This window comes from Anolis carolinensis, chromosome 3 (genome assembly GCF_035594765.1).
Source record: "Anolis carolinensis isolate JA03-04 chromosome 3, rAnoCar3.1.pri, whole genome shotgun sequence".
Taxonomy (NCBI): domain Eukaryota; kingdom Metazoa; phylum Chordata; class Lepidosauria; order Squamata; family Dactyloidae; genus Anolis; species Anolis carolinensis.
This window is the reverse complement of record NC_085843.1, coordinates 95,038,290-95,065,895: the sequence shown is the minus strand read 5'-3', so window position 1 is coordinate 95,065,895 and position 27,606 is coordinate 95,038,290. Positions and strand designations below refer to the sequence as shown.

Here is a 27,606-nt window from a genome sequence, read left to right as displayed (position 1 = left end):
CAGGGGATGTCTTATTTTTCCATGAAGAAGAGCTCACATTTATTGTTGAACAACAAAATGAACATTTATTATGTACTGTAAAGTAGTTGTCATCACAAACCAGCATAACCAGACAAACTATGAATCCTATCAAGAATTTCTTGTTACTACCATTATTTACATGTACAACAATCTATGGTACCTCTTGCGGTTTAGGTTTCACAAGGTTTCCACGCTGATTTCTCTCTATTCTAGTTTCAATGTAGTCATGAATGATGAATAATATAATATACTATAATAATAATATGATAATATAATAATAAAATAATGATATACAATATATTAATGAGATAATATAATAATAGGATATAATAATAACAGAATATGATAATAATATGGTATTAATAGGATAATATAATAATGGGATATAATAACAGAATAGCATAATAATAATATAATAGGATAATATAAAATGGAATATAATAATAACAGAATATGCTAATAATAATAAAATAATATGATAATATAATAGAATAATAGTATAGAATATAATGATATAAAATATATTAATAGGATAATATAAAATGGAATGTAATAATAACAGAATAATAATATAATAATATGAAAATATAATAGAATAATAATAGAATAATAATAGAATGATATAATAATAGAAAATATAATATAATGATATAAAATATATTAATAGGATAATATAATAATGGTATATAATAATACTAACAGAATATGATGATAATAATATGGTAATAGAATAATAGTATAAAATAATAAGTTTCATGGCATAGGATAGGAATAAGGATGAGAGGAGAATCGCAATACATCCTGTACCTTTAAGAAGCAGAAAGAGCAGGATGAGTGGAAAGGGTGTTCAAGCCCTCTTCCTTCCCTCCCACCCTCCCTTGCCCTGGCTCCAGGAGCCAATCAGAAGCCTTGGGGGCGAAGGGAGCATGGCCAGGACGGAGCCTTGTCTCGGAAGGAAGAAACGGCAGCGCAGCAGCAGCCACGGAGGCTGGGGGACAGGCAAGGCAAGGCCAGCAAGCACTTTCTCTCCCTCCCTCTGGTGTGTATGAGTGCTGCTTCTGCCCTGCAGCCATGCTTCCCAATGGAACTCTGCTGCAGCCTTAGTTGCTAGGTCTTACTTTCAGGGGAGGCCTTATATTTGGCAATCCCCCCAAACCCCTACTAAGTCTTATTTTTTGGGGAGGTCTTATTTTAAGGGAAACACGGTAGTTGTGTTAGAAGAGACAGGAAGACTGCTCGTGAGCAAGACTCCAATGAGGAGCAACAAAGGAAGAGAATCTGGGAAATACTTATGGAACCCATTGATGATGAATCTTTTGAGGGGTTTGAAGGGGATTATGGGGCTGGGAGTCAGGAGGATGGGATATCGGACTCTGTGAGTGAAGTGATGGATTGGACTAGGGTTCAAGAGATCCAGGATGTTTTTGAGGAACCCACAAGCAGTGGTACATTTGAGGGATGGCACAACAAAGATACAGCTGGATCTCAGGGAGTTATGGGTTTGGATAGAAGGTGGACTGGCTGGAGAGATCGTAGAAGGGCAGCAGATGGAGCAGATGGGGCGTTGGCCGACTCCATCTCCGATGAGGATTTTCAGCAACAAGGTTCAGCTGTAGATAGGGCGTTAGTGTGATGACTCATGGGCCTTGTAGTCCTGTTCCTAGTACTATTGTGGCAGATGAAGATGAAAACATGGGGTTTTCGCCGGTTCAACAAGAGCTGGAGTCTCTTCACCTGCCGGATGTTGACGTTTGCCCTCAAGAATTCAGTAAACCAGGCCTTGGGCAGTACTCCCCTCCGTTTCCCAGGAAGGAATCTTATTCTAAAGACAGAAGAGTCAGAGAAGCTAATCGGAGAAGTCTAAGAATCGCTGCCAAACAAACAGGCTGATTAGGCCTGCTTCCCTTGGGAAAATCTAAGGAGTCTTGCATCTGGCCAGAGTTGGGTTTCGCTTCTTGTTCTCTAGGGAAAGAGATTGTTGGCGGGAAAACGAGACCCAATATAGGGGTTTGGCGCGAGAGTTTCTTTGCGGAGTCAATTGATCACCTTCAGGAGAGAGATCGTGTGTGGACTTCGTAAACCCAGTTCCTTGCTTCCCGGATCAAGCTTCAAGCCTTGCCCTGCCTTGCGTTTTTACCACGGACCCTGCTTCATGCTTCATGTTTTGCCTTGTCTCCAGTCACGGATCTAGTCAAGAATCAAGTTTATTTCCAGCCTTGTTGTCAAGCTTCATTGGACTCTAAGACTCTGTTATTTCCCCACACTATTGCTTGGCAAGGTGTGTGTTTCGGTCAAGTGGATTAAAACTTTGAACTCTAATATCATTTATTGGACAATACATTTTTGGACTATATTTGACCTCATTTGAAAGGTCGGCTTCTGAACTATATTCTTCACTTGTTTTTATTGCTTTTATATATTTCCTTAATAAAGATATTAGATAGAGACTGGCCTCTGTGTAAGGTTATTGGTGCCCAGCAGCCAGGGACCTGACAGTTTGACTCCGCCAACCTAAGCACCAAACAACCTAAGGCCAGAATGTCTACAGGAACCGGAGCGGACGCTCAACCACCCAGTTACACCATTTCCCAAGAAGAATTCAATCGGATCCGGGACACACTCCATACGCAGGAGGGAGAAATACGGGGCTTGAAGGAACGCGGAGCCCGACTCCCTGCCCTAGCGCTACCAACCAAGTTTTCTGGAGAAGCCTCCAAGGTTCATGTCTTCCGTCGCCAGTGTCAGGCATACTTAGAATCCCGCCAAGCCGAGTTCCCTCAAGAAGATGTCAAGGTGGCGTGGATCTTCAGTCTCCTAGATGGGCCTGCGGCCACTTGGGCGACGGCGTTGTACGATGCGGGTTCCACGCATCTAAACACCGCGCAAAATTTCTTGAACCACCTTAGGAAGACCTGGGGGATCGAGGACGACGAGGAGGCGGCCGGCCATAAATTCCGGCGTCTCTTCCAAGGGGACAGGCCGTTGTCCCGGTACATAGCCGAGTTCCGGGTGCTGGCTCAGAACACCGGCTGGAACGATATAGCCCTCAGAGGACAGTTTCGCGAGGGCCTCAACATCGAGATGCAGGAAGAAATCTCTAAGGTGGACCCCCCAGGGACTCTTGAAAGACTCATCAACCAGTGTTTACGGGCTGACGTCCTGCTTGCCAACAAAAAACAGTGGCTCCGAGGCCAGAGTGGAAGAGCTGGAGTAAAGCCCCCCACTTCTACCAGCGTTCAGCCCCGTCCAATATGGAGAACCCCACCGCCAGCCCCAAACCCCATGGGAAGCGAGGAGGAGCCGATGCAGTTGGGCAATGTGCGCCCCAGACTAGATGTTGCTGAAAAGGCCCGCTGCCAACGCTTGAATCTGTGTTGCTACTGCGGGAATGGGGGCCACTTCGCCAGAGAATGCCCAGCCAAAAAGAAGCCTGCCGCCCGTCTGGCGGCGGCGTCCTCCGCGGAGGCGGAGGCGGCCGAGGCCGAGGCGGCTGGAGCGAAGCCGGCGGGGGAAGCCAGCGACCGGGCGTAGAGAGGCTCGCCAACCCGGTCAAAAACTCCACTCAAGAGCCGCAAATGGGGGTCCTATTTCTCCTGGTGGTCACGCTGTGGTCAGTGAAAAAGGGACCCGTCATGATCCATGCCATGATAGACTCAGGGGCAACAAACAATTTCATCGATAGAGAGTATGCTGACTCTCTGGGATTACAATATCATGATTTCAAGAATGCCCGGGTGGTGCAGCCCATAGACGGCCGACCCCTGAAGACAGGTCCAGTAAGCCAATGGACTGAGCCCACCAGGATGTGGATAAGGGAACACATGGAAGAAATCTCCTTCTTCGTTACCGAGGTTCCCCACTTCCCTGTGATTTTGGGTATTCCATGGCTGACACTCCACGACCCAAACATCTCCTGGTCCAACAGAGAACTGCAGTTCGCTTCAAGATATTGCCAAAATCATTGTCTAGTAGCCAAGGTCTGCCATGCCACAGACGCAGAGCCCATCATCACCTTGCCCAAGAAATATTCGGACTTTTGGGATGTTTTCAATGAAAAGGAAGCCGAGAAACTACCCCCACATAGACCCTATGACTGTGCCATTGACCTGGTGGAGGGGGCCCCAATTCCGCGAGGACACCTCTACTCCCTGACTGAACCAGAGCAAGAAGCTCTCAGGGAGTTTATAGAGTCAAACCGCCGCAAGGGGTTCATCAGACCCTCTCAATCCCCAGCTGCTTCCCCAGTGATGTTTGTGAAAAAGAAGTCAGGGGACCTACGCTTGGTTGTGGACTATAGAGCATTGAACAATATCACGAAGCGGAACCGCTACCCCCTGCCTCTGATCTCGGACCTATTAGACCGGCTCCGAGGGGCCAAGGTTTACACCAAGCTGGATCTCCGCGGGGTTTACAATCTAGTTCGCATAAGAGAAGGGGACGAATGGAAAACCGCCTTCCAGACCAAATTCGGATTATTTGAATCCCTAGTCATGAATTACGGATTATCCGGAGCTCCCGCAACATTCCAGCATTTTGTCAACGATATCTTCCAGGACTATCTAGATCGGTTCTTGATCATATACCTCGACGATTTTTTGGTGTTTTCTAGATCACAATCGGAACATGAGCAACACGTCAGAATGGTGCTACAACGATTGCGGGATCATGGACTATATGCCAAGTTAGAGAAATGCGCCTTTGATTTGCAAGAGGTAGACTTCCTGGGATACCGCGTCTCGCCACTAGGGCTCTCCATGGACCCGGCAAAAGTTCGCTCGCTGGTCTGACCCAATCACCAGTTGCATCCGAGGGAAACAGCCTTTCCGCTGGACGGAGCAAGCAGAGAAAGGGTTCCACCAGCTAAAGCAGTTATTCACGACCCAACCAATTCTACAGCACCCTGATCCTAAAACCCCTTTTGTTGTGCAGGCTGACGCCTCCGATGTGGCAATTGGGGCTGTACTCATGCAACCAGTGGGAGAACATCTTCATCCTTGTGCCTATTACTCCCGTCAACTAACAGCCCCAAAGAGAAATTACACTATTTGGGAGAAAGAACTTTTGGCCATAAAAGCAGCTTTTGAAAATTGGAGACATTGGTTGGAAGGGGCCAAATTTCCCATTGAAGTTCATACTGATCATCGAAATTTAGAGCACCTAAGGACCGCACGAAAGTTAAATCAAAGGCAACAGCGCTGGGCTTTGTTCTTTGAACGTTTTGACTTCCAGATCCATTATGTGACCCTGGCTCAGACCAAGCAAGCAGATGCTCTATCACGGAAACCAGAGTATGCTGCAGGACGCAGAGAGACCTCAGAATCTCGATTGCTGCAACCCGAAAACTTTGCCACGCTCACAGTGGGAAACACCAAATCCACTTCAATTGAACCAACTCCCTCTAACCCAGAATCCCTTTTCACTCAAGAAATTAGAGCTAGTCAACAGACAGATGCCTGGGCTCAAGAACAGATTCGCCAAGGACTACGCTTTCCATTCTCACTTAAGAACGGGCTACTATGCTACAGGAATCATGTTTACATTCCTCCAGGTCCCGGCAGAGAAAAAGCACTTCATCTGTGTCATGACAGCAAGCCAGCAGGACATTTTGGGCTATTTAAAACCATGCACTTGATCCTGCGAGATTTCTGGTGGCCCAAGATCCGCAAGGATGTGGAGAAATATGTCAATACCTGTCCTGTATGTCAGCGTTCCAAGACACGAAGGGAGAAGCCGTCAGGGCTACTGCATCCCCTTCCCACTCCTTCTCGCCCATGGGAGATAATTTCAGCGGATTTTATCACTGACTTACCACCCTCCCTTGGATTCACCACGGTTCTAGTAGTGGTGGACCTTTTTACCAAGTTGGCCCATTTCATCCCCTGCGATGGCCTCCCCACGGCCAAAGAGACTGCAGATTTATTCCTTCAACATGTTTTCCGACTACATGGATTGCCCAAGAGTTTAGTCACTGACCGTGGATCTCAATTCACCTCTCGTTTCTGGAAAGCACTACAAAAACTATTGGGCATAGACTCTCGTTTATCTTCAGCTCACCATCCCCAAACAGATGGACAAACTGAGCGCACCAATGCCACTTTGGAACAATATCTTCGCTGTTATGTAAACTACCAACAGGACAATTGGGCTTCCCTATTACCTCTGTCAGAGTTTGCATACAACAATGGTGTCCAGGCTTCAACTAAAGAAACCCCGTTCTTTGCAAACGACGGTTTCCATCCACGTTTCTTTCCTTCTGTCATTGAAACCTCAGAAGTCCCTGCAGCGGAGGACTGGCTGCAGGAACTCACAGCAGTACAAGAACTCTTGCACCAGCAACTGGATCAAGCCAAGGAGGACTACAAACGCCATGCTGACGGCCATCACCAGCCGGGCCCTGAGATCAAGGTAGGAGATTGGGTTCTGTTGTCCACTTGCTTTTTGCCCTCCCACCGTCCCTGCCAGAAGTTAGATGCCTGTTTCATTGGTCCCTACCCAGTGGTGGCGCAACTTAACCCCGTGACTTTCAAACTCCAACTTCCGCGCTCCATGCGCATTCATCCGGTGTTCCATCGTTCCCTGCTTCTTCCGGCGGATGGTGTACGCCCTGATTCGAGCCGGCCGCCCCCCGCCCCTGTTTTGGTGGACGGAGAGGAGGAATTCGAGGTTCAGGACATTTTGGATTCTCGCTTCCATCGCCGCCGCCTTCAGTATCTCATTGACTGGGTGGGGTTTGGTCCAGAAGAACGCTCCTGGGAAGACGCTTCCACAGTCCATGCCCCCGACCTAGTCCACCGCTTCCATCAAGCCTACCCTTCCAAGCCGCGGCCCCGCGATTCTCGGAGAGGGGCCCTAAATGAGGGGGGCCTTGGGGGCGGGGATAGTGTGATGACTCATGGGCCTTGTAGTCCTGTTCCTAGTACTATTGTGGCAGATGAAGATGAAAACATGGGGTTTTTGCCGGTTCAACAAGAGCTGGAGTCTCTTCACCTGCCGGATGTTGACGTTTGCCCTCAAGAATTCAGTAAACCACGCCTTGGGCAGAACTCCCCTCCGTTTCCCAGGAAGGAATCTTATTCTAAAGACAGAGGAGTCAGAGAAGCTAATCGGAGAAGTCTAAGAATCGCTGCCAAACAAACAGGCTGATTAGGCCTGCTTCCCTTGGGAAAATCTAAGGAGTCTTGCATCTGGCCAGAGTTGGGTTTCGCTTCTTGTTCTCTAGGGAAAGAGATTGTTGGCGGGAAAACGAGACCCAATATAGGGGTTTGGCGCGAGAGTTTCTTTGCGGAGTCAATTGATCACCTTCAGGAGAGAGATCGTGTGTGGACTTCGTAAACCCAGTTCCTTGCTTCCCGGATCAAGCTTCAAGCCTTGCCCTGCCTTGCGTTTTTACCACGGACCCTGCTTCATGCTTCATGTTTTGCCTTGTCTCCAGTCACGGATCTAGTCAAGAATCAAGTTTATTTCCAGCCTTGTTGTCAAGCTTCATTGGACTCTAAGACTCTGTTATTTCCCCACACTATTGCTTGGCAAGGTGTGTGTTTCGGTCAAGTGGATTAAAACTTTGAACTCTAATATCATTTATTGGACAATACATTTTTGGACTATATTTGACCTCATTTGAAAGGTCGGCTTCTGAACTATATTCTTCACTTGTTTTTATTGCTTTTATATATTTCCTTTAAAAAGATATTAGATAGAGACTGGCCTCTGTGTAAGGTTATTGGTGCCCAGCAGCCAGGAACCTGACAGTTAGCTGGCTCAAGCTCAGAGGAGGACTTGTAAATAAAAGTAAGTTTGTTGCTAATGTAACCTTGCAATCGGCAAGGTGTTTGTTGGGCGCTTTTGGAATCTCTGTTTCAGAAGACGTGTTTGGAAGACAGCTTTGGGACGTAAGTGTTAACCTGGGTTTTTTAGTGGCAACAGGGGCTGGCATTTTGTGGGTTTGCGCTGGATTGCCCTGTGTTGGTTTTATGTATTAGCTGCTGACTTGCCTCCGTCGCTTTGGCTCTTTGTGATTGACCTTGGACTGGAATTCGGTGATTGGGACTTCTCCTTAACGACGCGGATTGGAACTCGATGCCTATGACTTCCTCCTAACGATGCAGACTGGAATTCGATGCCTGTGACTTCTCCCTAACGACGCGGACCGGACGTGGTGGCTGTGACTTCTCCTTTACGACGTGGATTGGCTTCAAGAATGTTTTGGGGCACGGTGTGGCCGCTGGTCACTGCGGGTTGTTGCTGGTTGCTTTCCTGAGTTTGCCAAGCTCCAACAACTAGGTGGAGCGAGTTTCCAGCCGTTTCGGCGTAGTTTGTTTTAATCCGGATTATTTTCCAGGATAATCCGGATTATATCCCAAATTGAGGTTTTTTGAGTTCTTTTTGGACATTGTTATTTCACACTGAAGAGAAAGTGTTTTGAGCCCTTTTTGATTACTTTCAAGGCTCTTTTGTGTTGTTTTGCAATAAACTGAGTTTTTTATATTGGCTGGCGTCTGACTCGTAACATGATATGAGAATAACATTGTCATTTCATTATGACAGTTGCAGTTGAACTGTATCTGAAGACCAAAAGCATATTTATATTTTAATGTACATACTACTTTTTCATTCAGAGTGTTTTACAACAAAAAATTAAAACATCTGTATATTTCAGTTTAATAGATATCTACACCCACAAGAGTAGCTTTTGTCTGTAAATTGCTCTGAAAAAATTTCTTATATTTTCTACCAGTGAATAATTTGCATTTAAACTACTACTGATAAGGTTTCGATAGTCTTCTAGTATAATACGAATGATGTTCAATACTGCTTTAATATTTGTATATTTTAAATTTTATGCTTATGTTTTTATGTTAAGACACTTTGAGTCTCCTGCTGGAGAGATAAAGCAGGGCTTAAATAAATATAGTAGTAGTAGTAGTAGTAATTCATTAGCTTACAGAGTCAGTAAGGGCAAGTTGAAAAGCAGTGTGCTGCATTTTAGGCTCTAGTTTTTTCCAGAGCTATGCAGGTCTAAGCCTATAGAAATCAATAGCAGTTTTATTCATCTCTACTCTTTAACTTGGAGTAGTATTAAGATGTAAAAATGGATATTCTTGTGCAATATTCAAGAAGAATAACGCTCATATATTTGTCAAATGAAATTTTCTTGGATTGAACGAGAAACTGCAAAGATCTGACAACAGAATTCCTCTCAACTTGTTCCTTGTACACTTTCACATTACTTTTGAATAGAGAATATAAACATGTTATTTTCCTAACATATGTAGTTCTTCATGTGTTCTTGACAAGTGTTGTAATTCAATGACTCCACAGAAATAACCCATAAATGCAGCTGATAAATCTATATATATAAAAATGTAATGTGCGTTTTACTATAAACAACAAAACCACTGAACCAAATCACACCAAATTTGGCCACAAAAGACATAGTCATCCAAAATATGTCTTTCAAACAAAAAAACCTAGAAAAATAAAGTCCAAATTAGAGGATGAGAAAGAGATGTTTTTTCCCCTGGCTGCCAGTTAGAGGGGTAGTCCCTACCCACTTCATCTCCTAGCAACCCACTCAGCCACAAGGGAGCTCAGGGCTTCTTCACTCAGGCCTCTTCCATACTGCCTATAAAATACAGATTATCTGATTTGAACTGGATTATATGACAGTGTAGACTCAAGGCCCTACCACACACCTATACAACCCAGAATGCCAAGGCAGGATAATCCACAGTATCTGCTTTGAACTGGATTATCTTGAGTCCACCCTGCCATATAATCCAGTTCAGTATGGATATTATACAATTGTGTAGAAGGGGCCTCATATAATCCAGTTCTAAGCAGATAATATAAGATTATAAATATAATTATAATAATTACTATGGTATAATAATACAGAACAATATAATCTCTAAAATCAGGACAGTAAATAAAGAGCAACACTCTGAAAATGGGAATTCCAGAAAGAAAACAACCAGGGCCAGCTAACACCTCCCAACAAAGGATTCCCCCAGGCAGCGACAAATACAATACGTAACCGACACTTTGCTTTCTGCAAAGATTCCCCATTTCAGAGCCTACTTTTAACTTACACATCATTATCCGATGATGAGCTGGCCTCCACCCCATCATCATCTCTTACAGCTGTCCTTGTCTTCACATGTGAACCCCTGTTTCCATCCCTCCAGTTCCTCCATCTCTTGTCAAGACTTAGGCTTCCCCATGATTCAGATGTATCTCCCCTTTGCCAATCCTCATGTCCTGAAAACCCCACAAACGTGTCACTAGAGGTTGGCTCTGCACATATATCCCTTATCTCTTGTACCTTAGTCCAATCCATTGTGTTCTCCCCATCCTCATCACTCCCAGACCCATCATTCCCAGAGAAAGCCATAAGTGATTCATCATCTGTGGGAGCAGTAAGTATATCCCGGATCTTCTTTCTCTCCCATTCTTCATCTGATTCCTGCTCCCGAGTAACCCTCTTTGTGCCTCTATTCCCATCCACCACATCTCCTTCCTCGCTCATTGACTCCCCACCACTTGAAAACCCTTCCAATGTGTCTTCATCAGTAGGCGCCATAAGTATATCTTGGATCCTTTTCCTTTGCTGTTTTTCATCTGACACCTGCTCGCGAGTAGCCCTTTCTCCCCTTCTGGTACTCATACTACTGCTTGCAACATTACTTACTGGCTCTACTACAACAGTGGGACCCCAGGTGTTTTGGCCTTTAGCTCCCAGAAATCTGAACAGCTGGTAAACTGAATGAGATTTCTGGGAGTTGTAGGCCAAAACACCTGGGTTGAGAACCACAAAATCTCTAAAATATACTGGTCCTGAAGTTCTTCATTAACTCTTTCCTCTTGGCTTTCCAGAGAAAAGTTTTTCCTTCTGTCATCTGTTTCTTAATGAAAATCTTTTATTTTTTCACAGCTGTTAAATTTTCCTGATAATCAGGCATAGGACAATAGGAGCAATAACTTGAGTTCTTAGTTTAGAAATTGGATTTTTGTAGAAACATTGTTAAGGAAAGTGAGTGCCATTAAATGTGGGCAAAAGCACTTGTGGTCCCTTCAATAAATGTTTTCCCTTGCAATATTGCTGGTGAAAGAGAGAATATTAAGTGAGATGGTGCATAGGGAAAGTATCATTTTGCCAACCTGAGTGAGAAGGCACTGAGAAGTCTTTGTAAATGTTTGCTGGGATCCCTTAGCTGAGTGTTCAGTTCTGTCTTTTAGCTACTTCCTTCTTCTTCTTTGTAGTCATCCTGGGATTGAGCTAGGATCCAAGTTTAGACATAACAAGTAAACAAGTCAGCATTCACAAGTTAGCTTTAAAACATTATTTCATGACCATTTAGCTCTAAAAGGACCATAGTTAGAACAGAATAGATTAAATGTACAAACCAAAGCCAAGTAAAACAAAAAAATAAAAATGTTCCCTTACGCATGATGCTGGAGGAATTGGTATTTTAATATTCCTTCCAGCCACCCCTCCCTGACCTGAGAAGCACCTAAAGCCATTCTGGTGGATAGCAAGCAGGATGGGAGTAGCATCTGGCTGTATTCCCCATAGCCGGAAACAGAATCATGACATCAGCACTGAGATCAACTGGGGTTCTCCAAAGTCTCAGCGATGCTGTAATCTTCATTTAATTTATTTTCCATCAGCTATAAATAAAACCATTTGGCTTACAAACAACTTACAGCTGTTTTAAATGTTTCAGTCTGCAAAAACAGGGCATCAGTTCTCGCACTGAAAAATGTAACCTGACTGTTTAATAGAGTTCAGCTTAGAACCATCCTGCCACTATTGTTTTTGCTCACAAGTTCACCACAAAGTACTTCCTGTACTTGGTGACCTCCAGCTGTTCTCATGGAAAGGACTGTGATTATGCATTTTATTAAGACATTCTTGGCAGTAGAACCATGCACAGAACTTTACTTGCAGCACAAATTAAAAATGGAAAAACTGAAGAAGAGAAACCTTTTGTATTTGAATACCATTGCCTCTCCCCATGTGCTGGTTAAGCATATGTAGGCTTCATTATTTGCAGTTTACTGTGTTTTTCTCAGTTTCTGCTGCACCTGTATATATGACCCAAAAGATATATCCCCCAAGGCATTTCTAAGTCCCAGCACAAAGTTGACCATAGAATTGCACTAGAGGGCCTTGAAATGTCTAAGGAAATGTTCTTTTAGGCAATAAAAATAATGGGCCTATATTTACCATTTCTCTACTTTCACAAGGGTCGTGCACACTTAACGAAGTTGAGGACACGACTACATTCATTCAATATTTCTTTTTCATGCTATAATATTTTAGGGATGTCTTAATTATGTTGAAATACGTAACACTCATGAAGTCCCTGAATTACAATTAAGAAATCGGAAGTGGACTGCTGGTAGCAATTGGCAACTTGCTGTGGAGTAAGGAACCTATATCTTTCAGGTGTTCTTTGATTAGAACACCCATAATTCTTCGTCACTGGTCATGCTGTCTAGGGTTAACACCTCGATATCTAGAAAACCACAATTCCAGATATTAACTCTCCTTTCTTGATTTATTTTCCTATCAGGAGCTCATTCCTATATCTCTTCTTTAGTGTTAGGCTCTCTTATATTGTCTCAGTGATTCTGGCCTGGATGTAACAGAATGCTTGTTGCAATTTGAAAGATTTGAACTTTTAGTGAAGACAAGTCATCATCTTCTGACCTATGTGTTACTATAATGATTCAAAGATGATTCTAATGATTCTAATGAAAATTTAGACTCCTTGTGATAGCCAGAAATGATATGCTTAAGACAACTAGAGAGATAACAGCTTGCAGAAAAGCAGAGTTAAAAGATTGCAGACAATTTTGGGATTTTTAATACCTGTTTTCGCACTTTAATTATATGATACAATGGGCCCTTTTTTAACATCATTTTTAATTCTTGATAAAAAGTCCTATGGCAGAAAACCTCTGACTACCACTGTCATCCACGCAGATGAACAGGCAAAGACATACATCAATAAATACTTGCAAGATCATGTCTAAAACAAAAAATTACTAGGCTATAACAAGCCATTGTTAGGCATGCCTTAAAGGAGTGAAAACCTGAGTACTTAAAGGGGAAAAAGCTGATTGGGCTCTATCCTGCCAATGTACATTATCTGTGAACAGATGCCGAATGATGTGCTGTTGAACTGATTATAATGGGACTGCCTTAAAAAGTGTGACCTTGATTGTGCCAGTTGCACTACACTTAAGGATTTTTCAAATTGCAAATCTTAGTTATTATATGCATAGCAATGCTTTTAACATTATTTCCTGGGCTGCATGAACATAACTTAATCAGTACCTTGCAGCACTTGTTCATTTTGCAGGCAGTTGTCTTTTGTGACCATGACTAACACATTTGCAATCTTTCTCTTCCTTAAAGTGGAATACTGACAGCTCATTACAGGTAAAACACAGGTCTGTGAGTTTACCTGCCCTTTTTGAATATTAGTGTGGAGTTGTCTGCTCTTAGGGAGGGGGTGAGAGAAATGAAAATATGTATAGCTTCCAGTCTGAAGCTTTGTTGTCTAGCTGTTGAGAATTGCCTAGAAAATATACGTTTGTTTAAAATAATGATGAATAAATCTTTACCAGATATCTGCTTGTTTGAAAGTGTTAATAAGAGTGTAATTTTATATGCACTTAGGTGGAAGTTGGCCCCAATGAACTTGATGGGACCTATTTCTTAGTACAAACAATATATGTAAAATGTTGTTGTAAAATTGAAATGAGATGGAAACCAGCTATTGACATTGATGAAAATGGAGCACACACCAAAACATTGTTTTCTATGGGGCTAATCCACTCAGAGGCATAAACAACATTTTATGTTTGGACCTACAGTATCTTCTAAAGCTGGGTAAAATGTGCTCCTTCGGAAGTTATATACTAAACCTCTCATCATTTCTTATCATTAGGTAAACTGTCAAGGATTGGTGGGAGTTGTAGTCAAATATGAAATGGAAGACTGTGGTTCATCCATTACTTTATAAATGAATTCTTCCTTTTAATTTTCTCAACCCAACGCTAGCCATTTGTTTCACAACAAAACATGCCAAAATACCTCTACATTGACATTTATGTATTGTGCCACTAGCCCAACCCTTGCATCAGAAGGACAAATATAACAAGCAGTGCTTCTCCCTTGTGGCAAAAATCATATAATAAGGAGTAATCAATTTTTTTAAAAGTCATTTTAAAGAAGAAAAATCATTAAAACTACTCAGCTCCATCTTGTTGGTCATTTAAATGCTGGCTTTAAATTATTAAGGTTATTTGAAAATATAATCTATATGATGCTGAATGTTTATTGTCTTCATTATAGCTAAATATAGCATGCTGGAACAATTCTTTAGAATATTGCTAGATGTTCTATCATGACCTTGGAACAACTATTGCCCTCATCTGTCATTTTAGTTTTATTCAGAGGTAGGTTATAAATCTTTAAAAAATGAAATTCATCTCAATATTTTTTCAGGTGCTGTTTCTTTCTGACTGTCGTCCAGCGCTTATCTATTTAGAACTCATCAATTTCTGATTCTTGAAATTACAGAAATGTTCATGATATTAGGCAAATCATCCCTTACAAGAGGACATGGTTTGTATATCAGAGGAAGCTAGTAGTGAGTACTCTTTGCCATAACTATGGGCACCGTCAGTCTTTAGATCTTTGCAAAAATTTTATTTATTTTGTGTCAAAAGCATTGCATAATAAATAAGTTTAAAAGTGATAAAATAAAGGAATCACAAACAGCTAAATAGTTTTAGACAAAAAGTAGGCAACAGCAGTCGCATTGTCCGTAGCTTTAAACAACTCCTCCTCCGTGCATGAGTCAGGGCATTGTGGGCAAGCATACTTTTTCTTTGTGTACTCTGTGAATGCACACTAATGGAGAGACTGCGTCTGTGTGGGCTCCAATGGAAACTCTTCCAAGCTAAAAGTTTGAAATTTGGCGGTAACCCCGGCCCTCTCCCCGGATGGCTTAAAGGCTGTCCTCAGCGCTCGCTCCCCAGTTCCTTTTTTTCCACCGCCAAGCTCACACCGGACTCTTTGTTCTTATGTCGACTACGTGCTTCAAGCGATGCACCCAATGTGCCGCTAAGATTCCGGATTCCGACGGCCATGCCAAGTACCTCCTCTGCCTTGGCGAGGGCCATGTTGTCGGTACCTGCTGGATCTGCCTGGCCTTTATGGCCCAAGCAAAGAGAAACAGGGCCGCCAGAATTCGGGCCGCCCTCTACGAAAGATCCCTTGCTCCTGAATCGGCCGCCTCAACATCAACCTACAAAACCCGCAACAGTCTCCTCCAAAGCCTTTAAGACCTCGAAGGGAAAGCCCTTGAAACCGTCTTGCATGGTTACTACAGCTACGGTTTTGACCCATTCCGGTAAAGTTGGCCCGTCTTCGACCTCGAGCTCGGTGGTCTCGACCCGGTTCCACATGGCCTCACCGCCATCATCTTCCGCGCCGAAGATTGCCTTCAAGAGGGTTCAAGAAGAATCTCGACGAGCTCAGTTGGATTCGGCAGCGATCTGTCCTATCCCGCCGACCCTGGGAAAATCCATGAGGCTTCCTTCCAAACAGTCACCGGTGAAGAAACGTATGACCCAACGCTCTTCTTCCTCTGCTTCTTCGAGGAAAGATGTTCCCTCCTCATCTGCCGCCTCCTCGAGGAGATCCTCCCTGATCCAGCCGGCGCAGCGTCCACGCTCACCTTCCTGGTCACCACCTCCTCGATCCTCTGATGGGCGGACTCAGGCGTCACCGGATCGCTCAACCCACACGGTGATTAGGGTCCCTCGACCAATACCTCCACTTCAACAAGCCCGACACGAACCTTTTCCTCCCCCCTCAGACCCCCGAAAGGGGAAGACAGACGACTCGCCTTGCCTGGGCTGCTCAGGTATCGACTTCTAAGGACCATTGGCCACAGACTTCTGCTGCTCTTGAGGTGATACCTCCTCCAGAGACTGTGCTTTCCTCTCCTCCTCGGTCCCCTCAAGGGGCTGAGGATGATGAGCTTGACGTCGAACGCCCTGAGTTGATTCTGTCAGCATCAGTTGTCTCCCTGGGACTCAACCTGTCCCCACCCCATGATGCATACGAGGTTGATCTGCCCTCTCCCACAGACAATATCCGTGCTTTCTTGGATCAAATGGTCAGGATGGCGGACGCCCTGGGGATGGAAATTAAGCAAACTTCGAAGGCTGTCACCGACCCTGTTTTCAAGAGGGTCCAGGCCCAAGCTCCCCCAGCCACACTCTTGCCTTTCATTCCCTACCTATTGGACGTAATCCAGGCTTCCTGGAAAACTCCGTCCTCGATACCGCCCACCTCCAAGAAGATCGAGGCCTGGTATCGAACAGACGACGAGGCCTTAGAATGGCTCAAACATCACCCCGATCCGAACCCGATGGTGGTCAAGGCTTCCCAATCTTCAGGCCGGCAATCTAACTCTCCGGCTGACAGAGAAGGGAAAAGATTTGATGCAGTGGGCCGTAAACTATATTCCGGTGCCCTTCTATTGTGCCGAATGGCGAACTATGGGGCATGCATGGGGGCATATCAACAAATTCTTTGAGAGAAGGCCCAGCCTTTCTTTACCAAGCTTTCTGACGAGGACCGTTCTGTCCTCTCCACTCTCCAGCAGGAGGCGGACTCTCTGGCTCACCATCAAATTCAGATGGCGAAACATACAGGAGATACGGCGAGCAAGATGATCACTCATGCGGTGGCAATTAGACGACATGCCTGGCTGCGATCCTCAGGCCTCTCCTCTTCTTCGAGACAGGTTATCGAAGATCTGCCCTTTGATGCCCTTGGCCTCTTTAACACGGGTACTGATGACAAATTAAAATCAAACCATGATTTCAGAATCCTCGCATCTAAGTGTGGCACCAACCAACCACACACTCAGCGAACTCGATGGTTCCCTCAAAGATACCATCGCTTCCCGCTTCAACCTTTTCGCCAACAAGATTTTCGACGTTCATCCAGCTCCAGCCAGCAGGGTCAGCAGCAGCAGCCTCGCCGTCAACACCAGGCTCCTAAGAATAGAGGTCGAGGCGCCGCAACTACCCCTCATACCCAGCGTCGAGCCTGACACCCGGTCTACAGGTGCCGCCTCTACCTTGGGTACCGCTGCCGCCTCCACACCTTGGTTGAACCTCGGTCCGAGACTGCCCCCCTGCCACTTCTGGGACCGTCTAGCTCCTGGCGGTTTCACTCAGCAGGATCGCAACCTCCCCCCACGAGTGGCGCCTCGATCCCGAGATTCTCCACTGCGTCTTTGATGACTGGAGATGGCCAACTCTGGATCTCTTTGCCTCCCCCACCAACGCTCAGCTTCCCCGCTTCAGGGCAAAACTACCTCCAGATGCTGCCCCGGGCTGCCTTGGGGATGCCCTTCTCCTAGATTGGTCCGCCGAACCTGTCTGTCTTTTTCCTCCCTTCTCTCTGATACCAAAGGTACTGGAGAGGCTTCTCCTAAGGCCGGTGTCAGCAATCCTCATAGCCCCTGCTTGGCCTCGCCAACCATGGTACCCGACCCTCCTGCAGATGTGCTCGGGAGTCTTCCGCTCCCTCCCGACGGTTCCTCATCTCCTTACCTCCCAGGGAGGGCAGGTTCTCCATCTGGACATTCCATCCCTACACTTGACGGTGTGAAGAATCCTTCCCTGAGTTCTCTCCACCCGGATCTTCAGGCAATCCTCCAGGCAGCTCATAAACCGGCGACATCAAGAGCTTACGCTTATAAGATCGTGAAGTTCCAGGCCTTCCTTCAACTCCGTGGCGTCGACCCTTCTTCCACGACGGTCCCGTTGGTCTTAGACTTCCTTCTTACCCTCGCAGATCGACAGTTGTCTCTGGCCTCGATGAAATCCTACCTGGCTGCCCTTTCCTGGCATTTTCAACACCACGGACAGCCTTCCCTATTTTCGAGTCACTTTGTGAAGACGTTTCTTCGAGGATACAACAACCTTCATCCTCCGGTCCACCCTCCGACTCCCAGTTGGAGAAATGAGCTCGTCCTGTCTCAACTGACTTCCCCGTCGTTCGAGCCAATGGCGTCCGTCGATCTCCACCTTCTTTCTTGGAAGGTCGCCTTTCTGGTGGTGATCACCTCGGCCCGAAGACCATCTGAGCTGGCTGCCCTGAGAGTGGATGAACCCTACCTGCGGTTCCATCATGACCGGGCGATTCTCCATCCGGACATTACCTTCCTTCCTAAGGTGGTGTCTGCTTTCCACCTTAATCAGGACATTGTACTACCCGCCTTCTTCCCCAACCCGGCTTCCTTGGCCAAGCGGAGGCTTCACCTCCTCGATGTTAGGAGGGCCCTTCTCTTCTACAGGGACAGGACTAAGCATACTCATAAGACTCCCAGGCTTTTTGTCGCGTATGCTACCGACAAGCTAGGCAATCCAATTTCTCCCCAGAGACTTTCACACTGGATTGCCCAAACTATTGAACTAGCTTACGAACTGGCAAAGCGCCCCCCGCCTCCCTCAATTCGCCCTCGGTCAACAAGGGGTCTTTCAGCTTCTACTGCTTTCTTAAAGGGCATTCCCCTCAACTCCATTTGTCGAGCGGCAATTTGGTCCACCCCTTCTACCTTTATATCCCACTACAGAATGGACTTAAGAAACCTCAGGGACTCGGCCTTCACTAGGTCAATTTTGTCCTCCTGCTTATCATAGCATTTCTTCTATTCAAAGGGAGATCTACTGCCTTTACGTTGTCGCTGGCTCATGCCACTTTATTGAGACCTTGATATTTATGTACACCTTACTTACCCCCTTTTACATGTTTGGGGTTGTTTACCTTTACAGTCTGTTTACTGTGAAATGCTGGTTGACTCTATCTGCACTATGGGTATCTTTGATACGTTTACCCTTTTCTCCCCTTTTTTCTGAGGGGATGTTGTTGTGATCTGTTTTTTCTCCCTAAGGGAGTTCACTTGACATGTTTCCTTTCGCTTCCCCTCCTATACCGAATTGATATGGTCTCGAGGGTTGTGTTCCCTTTACAGTATGTTTTTTCTACACTAGGTCGATTCTCGACCTCTTCCTCATTGCACTTGTTTGCACTTTGTTCCTAATAAAATAATAAGTTTTGGACATTCAGCTTGTTGTCGGGTTTGCTCTGTCCCACCATCCTACACCTGAGCTTGCTAATGTCCATTAGTGTGCATTCACAGAATACATGAAGAAAAAGGACTGGTTGCTTACCTGTAACCATGTTTCTTCGAATGTACTCTGTGAATTCACACAATCCCGCCCTTCCTTCCCCACGTGCAAACCTCTCCCTTTCTCGTCGCCTTTGCGGCATAGGAACTGGGGAGCGAGCGCCGAGGGCGGTCTTTATGCCCTCCAGGGAGAGGGGCGGGGTTACCGCCACATTTCAAACTTTTAGCTTGGAAGAGTTTTCGTTGGAGCCCGCACAGGCGCAGTCTCTCCATTAGTGTGAATTCACAGAGTACACTCAAAGAAACATGGTTACAGGTAAGCAACCTGTCCATATGAGGAGTTGTTTGTTCTGCTCCACAGTCACACAAGGTGGAGGATTCCTCCAGATAGTGCCAGCTTGCCAGGTTGTCTTTTGATCCGCCCACTCTGCTTCCCATTCTATTTAGGGACTTCCAAGTTATCCATTCTTGGTTTGCCCCTGGAGGCAGACCCTCATGGGGTGGGCATCCATTTGGGATTGCTTGGTTTAGCTGCCCAGAGGGACACTCTTGTTGTTGCTGGGGGAACATCAAGAGGAGTGGTGGTTCTCATGAAGCTCCTCCTTGACCTGAGTCTACTGGGAGGAGGCTGATAGTCATGCAGTGGGTGGCTTTCACACTGTTCAACCTTATTTCTCTCATCGTTAGCAGCAACTTCCCGTTGCACATCGGGGGGGCAATGCCAGCTAGCTTATAGAGTTTATCAACAGGTGTAGGTTTAAGGCATCCTGTGATTATTCTACATGTTTTGTTCAGTGCTATGTCCACCTGCTATACATGGACAGACTTGTGCCAGACAGGATAGGCGTAATCAGCAGTTGAGAAAGACAAGGCCAGGGCTGATGTTCTTATTAATTGTGGGTCTGCACCCCATGCAATGCCAGTAAGTTTCCGCAGGATGTTATTGCATGCAGCTACTTTGTGCTTGGTGTTCATGCAGTGTTTCCAGTATGTTAGTGTTCGATCTAAAGTGACACCAAGATACTTAGGATGCAAACAGTGTTCGAGCTCTTGGCCTTCCAAAGTAACTTTCAGTTTCCTGCTGGCTTCATGGTTACGTAGGTGGAAAGCACACATTTGTGTCTTTGCAGGGTTAGGATTCAGGTGGTTATCTTTGTAGTAGCTGGAGAGATCTTTCAAGGCATTAGTGAGTTGGCTTTCAACTGTTTCAAAATCTTTTGCTTGTGTTGTTAGGCCAAGGTCATCAGGATATATAAAGCTCTTTGTGAGTGGTGGTTGTGCCTGATCGTTCATGAAGATGTTAAACAAGATTGGTGCAAGAATAATATCTGCAGAAATAATAAGAACACATGAGCTTTCCAAGTCCTCTCAGATTGTCGTGCCCGTCAATTGGGGTTCTAAATTTGCAAGCCCCTTTCTTCGGAAGCTTTGCCCTCTGGTTAAGGAAAATACTCAACACAAACTGTCTCTTTAACAAAGAAAAGATTTATATAAAGGTATTTACAAATACAGTAGAGTCCTTGGATTTTTCAGCTGCTTTCACATGATAACTAGTAAACAATAAAGTCCTTATCTTCAGCAAGATTCCACAGTCTTGTTCTTCAGACGTTGCAGCAACAATACACCTCCGGCAACTCCAACTTGCACAAATCGGCTCCAGCAACTTCAGCTCAGCATTCAGTGTTCAAACAGTCTCCAACCTCAAGCCTCAAACCCCAAATCTCCAACCTCGAGTAACGTGATGTACTCAGTTTCTATTAGTAGTACTCCATCTCTAGCAGGTGGCTTGATTGCTGCTGGCCATACAGTGTTTGGTCATGATTCTTACAATCACATACCCATTTTCACTTAAGAAATGATATAAAACTCTGACACAGATTACATAGCACAGGCAAACATAACCTAATATCTTTAGACTGAAATCTTGAGAGTTCTTGAAATGTAGAACATGTGAAACTTATTTCTGAGAGCAACTGTACTCTAGTGCTATCGTTTCATATTCGCTTTCCATACAAATGTAGCTACCAGATACTAGCAAAGAACCTTAGAGCTTGAAATCTAATCAGAAAAATAATCTGTTAAGCCTGTAAACAGTTGCTGACTATGGAAATAGTAGCACAGTAGCTTTTTATTGTAGGAATGAAACTTTTTATTATTTGGGTTGCTGTGAGTTTTCTGGGTTGTATGGCCATGTTCTGGAAGCATTCCTTCCTGATGTTTCATCCACATCAGTGGCATGCATCCCCAGAGGTTGTGAGGTATATTGGAAACTAAGCAAGGGAGATTTATATATCTGTGGAAGGTCCAAGGTGGGAGAAAGAACTCTTGTCATCAGAGGTTTGCAAACAACATTATAAGCTGTGATATTCTTTGTTGTAATCTCTTTATCTGTGCTTCATTTCTGAAACTTCTAGAGCTCACCTTATATATACTCATGTATAAGTATAGAAAATTTAGTCAAAAATCAACTCCAAAACCAGGGCCGACTTATCAACAGGCCAGTGTGAGTACTGTGCCTTAAGTCTAATTTAAAAAAAGGAACCATATACATCTCTGGGTAGAGTGATGAAAGGCAAGAATTTAGTCCATCCTGGGAGAACCCCCCTGTTCTCTCCATTGTGGCACCACTTTTGAATGCCTGGTTGGGGAAATGGTGTTTATGGCCATGAGTTGCTGGACCACTGAGTTGGTGTTGGTGCTCTCCCCACTTGGTGGAATGGCTCTCAACTTATCCACGGATCACATCAAAATCCATAATTTTGGCCCCAGAACCTGCTGCCGGCTTATATATGAGATTGACTTATAAATGGGTATAAATTGTACATGAGCATATATGGTAAGTGTTTTGGTGGAAGCCACACCTCCCTGTCTGATAGTACACAGAAGATCTTCACACTATTGAAGCTAGAAGTTTGTTTTGTTTTGGGGAGTTCAGGGTTGTTTGCTTGTTTTGTTCCAGAAGTTAATTCTTTACTTTCCTATTTGGTTGCAGCCAGTTATTTGTTCTGTTCTGTTTTGTTTGTTTAGCTATTGGTGCAGTAATTAATAAACAGATATACCCAAATATGAGGGGAGTTGCAAATAGTTTACTGCAATCAGTTGGCATTGCTAACTTTAGGTGGCTTTTAAGGGTTTTCACTACAGATTTCAAAATGAATATGGAATTTATAACAATCTGAAAGAACTCAGATTTAGTAAAAAAGAAAACTTATTTTAGAAGTTTAGCCTTGATAGATAAAGCATTTTTTCTTTCCTATTTATATTTGCTCCCCCTGGTTGCACAGTGTGTTAAAGCGCTGAGCTGCTGAACTTGCGGACCAAAAGGTCCCAGGTTCAAATCCTGGGAGCGGAATGAGCTCCCACTGTTAGCCCCAGTTCCTGCCAACCTAGCAGTTTGAAAATATGCAAATGTGAGTAGATCAATAGGTACCGCTCCGGCGGGAAGGTAACAGCGCTCCATGCAGTCATGCCAGCCACATGACCTTGGAGGTGTCTATGGACAACGCAGGCTCTATGGCTTAGAAATGGAGATGAGCACCAACCCCCAGAGTCAGTCATGACTGGACTTAATGTCAGGGGAAACCTTTACCTTCACCTTAAGTTTTAATAATCGAACGAAACAGAAACTAAAATTACAGTATTTCACTTCATTCATGTTGTATTCTCATTCCACAGGGCGTGATAATGCATGTGAGAAAACATCTTATATGTTCCTGAGAAAAGAACTTCCTGTACGACTTGCAAATACCATGAGGGAAGTAAATTTGTTGCCTGACAACTTGCTGAATAGACCTTCAGTTAAACTAGTTCAGAGCTGGTAAGTACAAAAGGCAAGACATCTGTATGTTTTGCTCCATACTCTACTTCAGAGTTTCTCAGACGGTTCTTCTCCAGATGTTTTGGATTTCAGCTCCCACAATCCCTAACATCTGATAAGATGGCTGGGATTTCTGGGAGCTGAAGTCCAAAACACCTGGAGGAACACGGTTTGAGAAACACTACTCTACTTGTTTAAGCTCTTCCTCCAAGATACACAACCCAGTATCTCTTATCTAGAAGGCCTGTTTTTTAACTGTGCTCAGGTATATGCAGCTTTCTTGAACTTTGATGCACATTTGAACTCCATATCTATTAGTTTTGCATACAGCAAAAATGATATAAGGATGAATTTTGTGTATGTTTGTATTCTTGAGTTTTGTTCTGTGTACTATTTTAGTTTTGTAAAAAAAAACCCAAAAGAACCTTTTGCTCTTCAGAAAGAGCTATGTTGCCTGGTTTTCTAGGATTCTAAAATTCTAATTTGAGCCCCTACAGATGGAGGAAACTATCTGATTTAAATGTAGATTACTGCCCTCCATGTGTCGAATTCTAATGGTTTGTTCAGGAATTAACACAATTTAGTTAAATAAGGCTTGTTCCCAGGCAAGTGTGAGTAGTAGGCATGGACGAATTAATCGGAATAGTTGTTAATCGTAATAAATTTGTTAATCATAATAGATCTGAATGGGGTTCCGAGGTGGTTTAGCTCTTCGAATTTAACCTTCCAGTTCGAAGCGTTGGCACCCATGCCTTGGAATACCTTCGGATAACCTTCGGGTATATGAGAAAGTGTTTTAATTCAACTAATCTCCTGGCTAGCATTGGGGTTTAAGAGCCCCATAGAAACCAAGCCTGGAGCGTTTTCTCTCCTGGCTATCCAGGAGAGAAAACCCCCTTTCCTTCCTGGTTGGTTTCCACACCCCTCCTCCTTCCACGCTCTGGGTGTTCCCTTGTTTACTTTTAGCCCCCTGGTAGACTCAACAAATCTGTTTCAAGATCAGCCTCTCCTTCTAGTCCAATATATATTGATCCCTCTCTCGTTCTTGCTCTTTTGTTTCTCCCTCCGTTCCCTGTTTCCCGGGATTTCTTCTTCTTTTCTCATGGGAGTTCCCTTGCTTCTTTCTGATACCCTTTTATTTCTTTCACACTTACATTTCCATCTTTCTATTCTTCTCTCCTCCTCCTCCTCTTCTTTCTTTAAGTTTAAAATGTGTGTGGTCAGAGATTTGCAGGCCGATCACCTGCGCGCTACTGGAGCGACCCGCTGTACTTTGAGGTCAATATCGTATCCTTTCGGGCTCTCCTCTTGAGGAGGAGAACCCTTTTGGACCTTTGGCTGACCTCCCGGTTTCACTGTTTGCCCCTGCCTCAATTCACAGGGGAAAGGGAGCTGCTGCTCTACCCAGTCGCCCTCCAGAGCTGGCACTCTCCTCGGAGTCCTAATGTGCCCGTCTCTCTGCCATGACCATGCACCTTCCTGGTTGGTTTCTACGGGGCTCTTAAACCCATTGCTATCCAGGAGAGAAAACCCCCTTCCCTTCCTGGTTGTCTTCTATGGGGCTCTTAAACCCACTGCTATCCAGGAGAGAAAACCCCTTTCCTTCCTGGTTGGTTTCTGTGGGGTTCTTAAACCCACTCCTGAGCGTTTTCCCTCCTGGTTAGAAGCGGGCCCATTTTGAGAAAGCATGGTGTAGTGTAGTGATTTGAGAATTGGACTATGATTGTGGCTTGATTCCCCACTCAGCCATGGAAACCCACTGGGTGATGTTGGGTAAGTCACACACTCTCAGCCCCAGAAAACCCAATGAAATAAGAAATAACACTTTCAAACCAGGAACAGATTTCCTTATTCAGAGGCTTATGGCCATCTGTCAGGAGTGATTTGATGGTGTGCTATGATTTCTGTTCCTTGTTAATAAATGCCATTTCCTAATTGGTTCTGTCATAAAAACATGGTAAAACTTTATTACACTGCCAAAACTTTGTCTTTGCGCAAGGGACATCGTCCTATAAAAAATAGCACATTATGATTTGTTGAGTCTCTGTCCACCAATTTCACTGAGTTTCAGCCATAAAAACAAGGTTTCTGAAGTAGAACAACGACTTTCAAAGTAAAGACAACCCAATGAAACAGGAAATAACACTTCCAAACAGATTTTTTGGAACAGATTTTTGTTATTATTTTAAAAAAATTAAAAAAAACCCTGAAAATTCACCAAAAATCTGAGGATATGTCAAACATTCTTAGATTTGGTGAGTAACACCAAATATGTTCTACCACTATAGCAAATTTCATTAGGATAACTCAAAAACTGAGGGAGAGAGAAGCCCCTCAGGTTTCCCCATTGACAATGTTTTCCTTCATGTGCATGTGCATCTGCCATTAATGAGGTACAGTAGAGTCTCACTTATCCGACATAAACGGGCCGGCAGAATGTTGGATAAGCAAATATGTTGGATAATAAGGAGGCATTAAGGAAAAACCCTATTAAACATAAAATTAGGTTATGATTTTACAAATTAAGCACCAAAACATCATGTTATACAACAAATTTGACAGAAAAAGTAGTTCAGTATGCAGTAATGCTATGTAGTAATTACTGTATTTACGGATTTAGCACCAAAATATCATGATGTATTGAAAACATTGACTACAAAAATGTGTTGGATAATCCAGAATGTTGGATAAGCGAGTGTTGGATAAGTGAGACTCTACTGTATATACGAAGATTCTGAATTTTCGGAAAGTTTCGATTTTTTTGCTTCAAAATTTGGAAATGACTTTAGAAATGAAGTGCCAGCGCCCCCTACTTTCAAAGCGAGTACTGAACTATTTTTTCATGGATCTCATATGCCTAGTGAGTAGAATTGTAGCCTAATAAGAAATCTGCTAATATTTTTCATACTTGTTTTCTAGGTGCTCTCATGCTAATATTGTTTTACATTTGGTATTTCAGGTATATGCAGAGCTTTCTTGAACTTTTGGAATATGAAAACAAAAGTCCTGAAGATCCCCATGTTTTAGATAAGTAAGTGATGGGTTCTCATTTTAAACAAATTAATATAGTAGAAAACAGCCTTCTATTTCTAGATTAAATCAAGATTCTTTTTCACGAGGCTGGCTGTGTTTCAATGAACAGTTTTCGTTTTTATTAGAACAAATAAATACTTCACCATAGCAAACAATGCGAATTGAAAAAAGTTACTTCCCTAAAACTTATTACTGTATATGCTAACAAGCTAATCAAATGTTTATTAAATAAGTGTATTTGTTAGTTACGTTTACATCCCACGTTTGTCCAGTGAGCTGATGGTGCCGTGTATGGGCCATATTCTCCCTAAAATACGATGTGCATAAGACTTGATAGTACAGAACTAGCCACAATCACCCAGTTTTATGGCTCATTGGAGACTTGCACCTGTCTTTCTCAAGTCCTAGTCTAGTATTCTGACTGGTGTACCACATTTCTTTTCAGCCTACTTTAGTTTATATGTTAAGAGAAATAAGATGTGCTTTGGTACTTAGATCTCCTCACATACATTTTTTTTTCATTTGAAGCAGCAAAGTAGAGGAATGGACTTCTCTTGGCATTAACTCTCATATCCTTGTAGAATCAGCAGGGTCTAATCTAGCTGAAGCTTTTAAGCATTAAATAATTTTTGAGAAAGGGTGCTTGTCCAATCAGCAAGGCAGGTGTGGAGGCTAAAGCCCTCCTTGTGCAATTTGAAGGTTTTGAGGTTTGGGATTAGGTTGTTACTGTTCAGATTTCTCAGTTATTATTTTTAGAGTAATGGATCATTTGAAAACTGCATGAGGAATTTTCCCAGGTACTTAAGCATTTCTGATTAGACAGGAAAATGGCAAGTAAAATATCATAGAAAGAGAAGCACTCTTTCACAATCAGAAATGTATGTTAGAAAAGTACCTGCAAGGAAAATGGACATGATTTTATTACTTGATAAAAAAAGGTTATATTTACGTCTTGCCAGCCCTCTGAGTTAGAATAACTTCTCAGTACAAGTCAGAATAGAACTGATAGGAAAATATAAGAGCTTATATATGTAATTAAAGCTAGGACAATTCAATTGTGTATAATTTTCCTCGTGTCAAATATTTTGCATTACCATTCAAATGTTTTAAATGTTTAATTATGAAAAATGAAGGTATTGCTGCCATATTGGAATTTCAGAATGAAATTTATAGTCCCAGTTAGGAAGGAGAGTGACCATGTCGTCCCCTGTGAACCTACGCAATCTCTTGAGATCTTCCGGGGAGGCCCTCCTTTCACTTCCACCCTCCACAAAACTACGTCTCGTGGGGACGAGAGAGAGGGCTTTCTCGGCTGTGGCGCCCCGTCTCTGGAATTCCCTCCCCAGGGAGATTAGGTTAGCCCCCTTGCTATTGTCCTTCAGGAAATAACTAAAGGCTTAGATGTTTCGGTTGGCCTTTGGTGAGACAAGCATTAGATAGTTAACCTCATATGGTATTATCTGGTATTTATTAGGTCTGTATTTTATTATCTATGCATTTTATCTC

General features: G+C 43.8%; 1 protein-coding gene across 1 annotated transcript in view; it reads left to right on the top strand.

The window, feature by feature from the left end:
* The window catches only part of pdk3 (pyruvate dehydrogenase kinase 3), an 80,996-nt gene that overhangs the window by 12,726 nt on the left and 40,664 nt on the right, over positions 1–27,606 (top strand). Inside the window, exons 2-3 of the mRNA XM_003218846.4 lie at positions 22,926–23,067; positions 26,027–26,098. Coding sequence (XP_003218894.1) covers positions 22,926–23,067; positions 26,027–26,098 — 214 coding nt within the window. The remainder of the gene's footprint in view (positions 1–22,925; positions 23,068–26,026; positions 26,099–27,606) is intronic.